The 7,595-nt window shown below is 37.2% G+C and overlaps 1 protein-coding gene across 1 annotated transcript; it reads right to left on the bottom strand.

Moving 5' to 3' along the window:
- Positions 1-435: 435 nt before the first annotated feature.
- On the bottom strand, positions 436-1,359 carry LOC308252315 (olfactory receptor 7A5-like; the record flags this gene model as incomplete). Its single annotated transcript, XM_080676721.1, has 1 exon — positions 436-1,359. One exon carries the CDS (start codon positions 1,357-1,359, stop codon positions 436-438), a length of 924 nt encoding a protein of 307 aa, XP_080532847.1.
- Between the last annotated feature and the right edge of the window lie 6,236 nt (positions 1,360-7,595).

Genomic DNA, 7,595 nt, shown 5'->3' with positions numbered 1-7,595 from the left:
AAGATAAAACCAGGAGACCAGCTATAAAACATACTAGCATGTTAAAGTCTACATTATCAAGAAGAGCAGTAAAGGTAGTGCTATAGAAAATAATGATGAACAAATAAGTGAAAACTGTCATCTCAGATTTTCCTCTACAATAAAATTATACAAATGACCATAGTATCCAAGTATAATTTTGTCCATAAAGGTAGTATAATTCATGGAAATTCTTTCAGTAAAACAATAGAAAAATTACTTGGAATGAAATATGGCATAAGATAATAAACAAACAATGCTAAAGTAATTCATGTTAACCTATGAGATAACTGAAAATTTACAGTTACATCTAGTCCAAAGATTGGCTTTATTTGTGTCAGAACTTCTGGCTCTGAGGATTTGCACTCTGCATTCCTGGGCAATTGTTCAGCCTAGTACAGCTGGCCCTTGAAAAGCTTACCTGCCAAGGAATCTTTCCAGGGCCCCTTTTATGTCCTTGTTCCTGAGACTGTAGACAAAGGGGTTCAGCATGGGTGTGACCACGGTGTACATCACCGAGGCTGTTGCACTTGAGTGTGAGCTTTGGGAAGCAGCAGAGCTGAGGTAAACACCTAGGACTGTACCATAAAATAAGGAGACAACTGAGAGGTGAGATGCACAGGTAGAAAATGCTTTATACTTCCCCTGAGCTGAAGGGATTCCACGTATGGAGGAAATGATCTTGGAGTAAGAGTAAAGGATCCCAGCAAGGGGACCACCACATAGCAACACAGCTGAAGAATACATTAGAATATTGTTAAGAAAGTTGTCAGAACAGGCAAGTTGGACCACCTGATTGAGTTCACAGAAAAAGTGAGGGATTTCCAAGTCTGAGCAGAAGGACAGCCTCAAAACCATTAAGCTATGTAGCAAGGAAACCATGGCACTCATGATCCAGGACAGCAGAGCCAGCAGACCACAGAGCCAGGGGTTCATGATGACTGTGTAGTGCAGGGGGTGGCAGATGGCCACAAACCGGTCATAGGCCATCACGGTCAGGATAAAGTTGTCCAACACTGCAAAGAGTATGAAAAAATACATCTGTGTGATGCAGCCTTCATAGGTGATGACTTTGCTCTGTGTCTGGATGTTCCACAGCATCTTTGGAATGGTGGTGGAGGTGAAACAGATGTCTACCAAGGACAGGTTGGAGAGGAAGAAGTACATGGGTGTGTGGAGGTGGGAGTCTGAGCTGACAGCCAGGATGATGAGCAGGTTTCCAAACACGGTGATCAGGTACATGGGGAGGAAAAGCCCAAATATGAGGGGCTGCAGTTCCAGTGCCTGTGAAAGTCCCAGAAGAAGGAATGCTGAAATTTGGGTATCATTGCCTGGTTCCATGTGTCAGAGGTATTTATCAGAAAACAGAAGAAATGAATAACTAAATGTCACATTAGCAAGCATTTGTACCTGAGAATAAATGACACATTTATGTTTTAGAATCAGGAAAATTATTTCCATTTTTGCTGTATGATTTGGTCCTCATAATGGTATCTCCATTGTCATTTCTCATTAGAATTTCCATTTCCATCAACCTGTTCTTCAAACATAATGTATATTGCTGTTTTACTGTGGATATCTTTAATGCATTTGTGGAATATATATTGACTATAGACCATGTTCTGGGCACTGTAGAGTATGGGATGCTGAAAAATAGTCTCTATAAACTAATGATGGAGAAAGAATATTATCAATTAAAAAATAATAGATTCAATGGTGAAGCTGCAAAAACAAAAAGTAAATCACATTAAATGGAGAAAGTAGATACAGGGTGCTCTCTTTTACAGTGTTTAGCCAGGACAGGCCAACAGACGACACTTAACAGATACCTCAAGGAAGACTAAGTGGGAGACTGAGGGGGAAGTGTTTGCCAGGCAGAAAGTGCAGCCAGTGCAAAGGCCCTGAGGAAGGAGATTGTTTAGAAAATCAGGGCTCAAAATGAGCCAGAGTGTCAAGGGGAATGAGCATGGCAGAGCAGGAGCAGAGATGATGTCAGAGGATATTAAGAAACAAGGTGGCCTACGTTTTCCTCCTGTTACTTCAAGTCATGGAGAGTGCCTTGTGCACACTATGTAAATGTTGCACTTTATTAATCTGGTTGCAAAAGCATCTTGTGAATTGAAAAGGATCTCCTCCTTAGCATCTCCTCCAGGTAATAGAGTCACCTTGGAATATATCAGTCCAGGCTCCCCTGCTCTGAGGACTACTCTCAGTTTACAAGGCACACACACACACACACACACACACACACACAATGCAGAACACCATGGACTCTTCATCTGTGTTATTTCCATGTCCTTCTCCCTCCCACACTATGTAAGCTATGAGCAGATACAAGTCCAGGTGTCCAGAACAAGTAGTTTTTCCAAATAGAATTTAGAAATAGTATTTAGATATTCTTATAGTAAGCCTTCTCAGACAAATAAGCTTTGGGATTCATATTGCTGTGCACATTTTCTGACCTATAGTTAAAGAAATATAAACAATAGTTTAAATGAACATAGAGGGAGAGAGAGCAATGAAATGGATATTAAGAAGGAGAAAGATTAAATTAGCTCAGGTAGTCCCTGAGAGGCAATGAGTAAGAAAAATCTTCTTTGGATTCTGGAACATTTTCAACCTTAATTACACACCCTTTAAAGCCAAGCAAAATTAATAAGGAGAAAAATTAATTTGACTAAAATACAAAGGCAGATACCATGGACACAGAGAGTAGGAAGTGAGGGCACGTGCTAGGGGGTGGGAATGACCAGGGAGAGGTCAATGGGGGAAACGGGAGACCTATGAAATACTTTAAACAATAAACAACTGAATAAAAAATAATAAATAAAATATAATATATTTATAGATATATGATGTAACTACCCCAAGTGAAAACTGACCAAAAAAATTAACCGATAACTTCCAAAAGGAAATATATAAAAGCAACACCAGTTGGATATTTTTTTTTCCTGTGCCAACGTTGGTTTTTTATTTTTATTTTTTTAATTTCTTTATTGATTAAGGTATTCCATATTTGGAATTCCCATCCCAAACCCCTCCCACACATGCCCCCACCCCCCTGTTGTCCATGACCACTGGTTAGGCTTATATGCATGCATACTAGTCCTTTGGTTGATTTTTCCCCCTTACCCTCACCCTCCCTACCTTCCCTGAGGTTTGACAGTCTGATCGATGCTTCCCTGTTTCCGGGTCTGTTTTTGTTCATCAGTTTATGTTGTTCATTATTTGCCCTAGATGAGTGAGATCATGTGATACTAGAAATATACTTATAAGAACCGAAAATGGGACAAGCAATAATGGTTATGCTGGGAGGCAAATGAATCAGTCTGTAGTAGCTGGATATTTTTAATGCCAAGCAGTAGAAGACTGGTTTTTCCTATGCCTCTTCTATATTTATTTGACCAATACATTTTTATATGGCTGATGATAGATGAGAGAAGCTCTTTCTCACTTTTCTTATGTGGCATTTCTTCTTTTCTTGGACTTTGGGTTTTGAACTCATGTTTTTACAAATCAATGAACATAGTCTAATTCTGGTTGTGGTCTTCATCCAACATGCGAAGGCCTCCTAGGACATGAATACTTAGTCCTGTACATGCCATGACGATCCATCCTTCTACACTGAGTAACTTTCTTCATATGATTTAAGCCTGAGCACATTGTCATGGAAACATTTTTTTCATTGTACTCTTTCTTCACCATCACAGTGCCAGATCCAAATAAGCAGGGCTTCACCTATTTTGTTCACCTTTGTATTTCACAAATCTTTGTGAATATATGTGCACTTATATAGGCAAAACTTTAAGTAAATGTGACATCATAAAATTCATCATTTATTGTCTAAAGTTTTACATGTGTCTCCTTTTTCCCCAATTGACCCGACAATTTTACTTTTCTTAATGAAAATATTCAGTAAGAAAAATATTCATTAATATGGCCACAAACCAGTCATAGGCCATCACGGTCAGGATAAAGTTGTCCTGAGAGAGACAATGAATCCTGGTTAAAAAGAGTGAATTGCAAGCAACTGTATTAAAGAAAATTGAGTAGAGCATCTAAAACTTACCAAAACAAGATGTAATGAATAGCAATAATTTAGGGTTTCAAACACGAATTAGTAGTCAAATTGGCAGTGGCATAGACATAGAAGATAATATATAATGTTTCTAGAAATTGTGACAAACAGCAGATGCTCCATGGTTATTTGTTGAGTGAATCAGGAATTAGGTCCAATTTTTAAGTACATTGAACACATGTTAAGGTTGCATTTCAGTATTTAGAAACATTGAATTGTTGAATAAAAATTGGAAAAATATCAACCTAGAAGAAAATGACATTGTTCTCCTACCTCAGTCACATCATAAAAAATCAGAGGATTGCATACTCACTCACTGTTAAGTATAACCAGTTCAGGTGAAATGATAGAAAACTGCATATTAATACATGTGGATAGGTGAAACCATTGTAATTAAGTCAGGAGACTTAGAAGTAATGAGACAGACATATTTAACTAAATAAAAAGTAAAACATTTTTATGGCCAAAATATCCCCCAAAGTCAACTGAGAAATAATAATTTATATTTATATTCATTTTTTATTTTAAATTCCATAGAATTTATTTGGGTATCACTGGTTAACAAAATTACATAGTATTCAGGTGTATATTTCTATAATATATCATATGTATATGTGTTCATCATCCCTAATCAAGTCTCTTCCCATCACTGTTTATCTTCCTGTTTACCTCCTCTACCTCCCCTACCATAATAATGTTTAGAAATCATTTAAAAGACTGAACATGAAAGAATAATAGGCATATAAAATAATATTCAAATTAACAAGACCATCAAATATATGAATCTTTAAGCAAACTCAGAAGAAGTTCAGAAAAAAATAAAAAATTCACATCTCTCAGCCTGGGGAAAACTTTAAAAGGTGTCACATTGACTGGGATTCGAACTTGTACCAGTAAACAGGTAGCAAAGTGGTACTCTATTTTCTTTTCTGGCAGAACTGTAAAGTGTTACAACATTGGGAAACCAATCTGAGAACAGCTATAAATATTACAAGTACATATATTCTTTAAGTCGTGGTTTCTAAGTCTCTGCACTATTGACATTCTGGGCCAGATCATTGTCTGTGGTGTGGTCTCTCCTGTGCATCCCTGGACTCTACCTACACTTTCCATGTGACAGACAGAAATGTCTCTGAATATAGTGGACTGTCCCTTGAGGGAACAATACTGCCACTGGTTGAGAACCAAAATTTTAATGTAACAACCTCAGAATATTTTTGTGTAATTGTTATAGTAGCAATGCATGGAGAAAGTACTCTTTATGGAAGGCTTTCAAGTGTGCATTAACAGCCATTTCATAAAATATTTTGTGCACATAGTAATAATGAATTGGCATCACATTAGTTGATTGGAGGAAAGGTTATAACGTATTGTTGAGTAATAAGGAAGAGTGGCCACATAGAAAAAAGAGTGTACAACACATAAAGAGGATTTCTGGTGGGCACAGGATGCTATTTATGCATTTGTACAAGTGCATATGAGTGTATATGTATGCATAACACAGAAGAGAAGTTTTTTTAAAACTAAGAATTTGTGGAATACAGATTATCAAAGGAATGAAATTGGGTTAAGTATAGTAGTTACAAAAGAACTGCATGAAACAAAAGTTAATGAGAATCAAATTAATCTACATAAAGACAGTTAATAATAATTTAATAACATCTACATGGCCACTAATTCCAAATTAAATTTCCAATAACTTTGAAATAAAAGAACACTATAGAATGGCTATTTAAAAAATATATTTTTATTGATTTCAGAGGTGAAAGAAGAGGGATAGAGAGATAGAAACATCAATGATGAGAGATAGTCATTGACTGGCTGCCCCCTGCAGACCCACCAATGGGGACCAAGCCTGTAACCCGGGCCCTAACCAGGAATCAAACCATGACCTCCTGGTTCAACCACTGAGCAATGCTGGCCGAGCTAGAATGGATTTAAATTTAGAGGAAAACTATCTAAGTTATAGTTTCTTCTTATTCAAAGATATTGGATGCAAATATGCTAATAAAGGTAAAGTTAATCTTTAGTAAATACAAAAGAGAATGCCTTCCAGAGGATGGTAGAAGATAATGCCTGTTTTGTAAATAGAGCTAACAACAAAAGGCCAAAAAGAACAAAAAGGCGAAGATGGAGATGTGAAACAGGTTGGCAATGTGTGTAGGGTTGTTTATTAGCACTACATACACAGAAGAACATTCACTTTCCTTTTTGCTGAAAGAAAGGATGCACAAGTGAAAAGTATAAAAGTAAGTGCTGAATTTTTTCATTAAGAAAAGTAAAATTGTCGGGTCAATCGGGAAAAAAGGAGACACATGTAAAACTTTAGACAATAAAAAAGGAACAGTAAAAATTTAAAAAGCAATGGAGAGAATACAATATGACTGATGACAGATTTGAGCCCACACTATTAATAAACACTCACAATTGCCCACATATACACACATGAATGTACTCAATAATGAAAAACAAAGTGGGTGAAAGAAACCCCCCAATTCCTTATTTAGAAGAATGCAATCCAAAACAGGAATAAAGACACTCTGACCCCACTACACTAACATCAGGACTTTAGAGACGACTTACAAGAGAAAACAAATGAGTTACTAACCCACAAATATATTCAGATCATAGGTGGTGAAGTAATTGAAAAGTTAAACTATTTAGCATACCTCTTGATACTTATCAAATATATTCTTTTTCATGTGAATTGAATACCAGAGTGAAAGAAGATCCTGTGAAATGTGTCGCATGAACTACTGTTGTAAGGAAATTTCTTCAAGAAATATATTGGTCCTGGATCTTTCCCATCAATGGAAACATAGTTGAATAGACGCCATGATAAAAATAAAGAACTGCCCTCACTTGACTGGATTTCCCTCCATACCTACTACTCTATTTTCCTACTCCCTTTAGTTGCAAAACTCACTGTACACATTCTACTTTTACTTGAATCACTTTATGCCTCAGATTATTACCTCTAATTGGTCTTCCATCAATTAATTATCAGCAATTAGTTCAATGTTCACTTCTCCTTTTGGCATCATAAAACAGTCATTAATTAGTTAATCAGGCAAACAAGCAACCATAGACTGGTGCCGGTCAAGAGACCTCAGATACCTGTGCTTGACTTTGATTCTCTCTGACCCTTTCCTGTAGTATCTACTGGACCTCTGCACTCACCTGATTGGGAACTCTGAGGAGAAGGTCTTCATGGGAAAGTCCAACCTCATGGATGGGTGATGATGGAGACTGAAGCTCTCTGCCCAGACAAGACAGCAGGAAGGAGGCAAGCACAGGTCTCCTAGACAAACTTAGGATTCCAAAGCAACAACCAGGACCCAACCAGCCCAAGGTCACACACACTGAGAGACTGGAGATGAGGATATATTTACAGCTTCCTATGTATGCTCATTAGGTGCATTTCTGCCTTGTTACTGCAACTTCTAATCACCTTATTTCCCTGTGGGTCTGGACAGAAGGAAATATTTTCCTGGAGATT

The sequence above is a fragment of the Plecotus auritus genome, assembly GCF_963455305.1.
Source record: "Plecotus auritus genome assembly, chromosome: 6".
Taxonomy (NCBI): domain Eukaryota; kingdom Metazoa; phylum Chordata; class Mammalia; order Chiroptera; family Vespertilionidae; genus Plecotus; species Plecotus auritus.
This window is presented reverse-complemented; position numbering and strand designations above follow the sequence as displayed.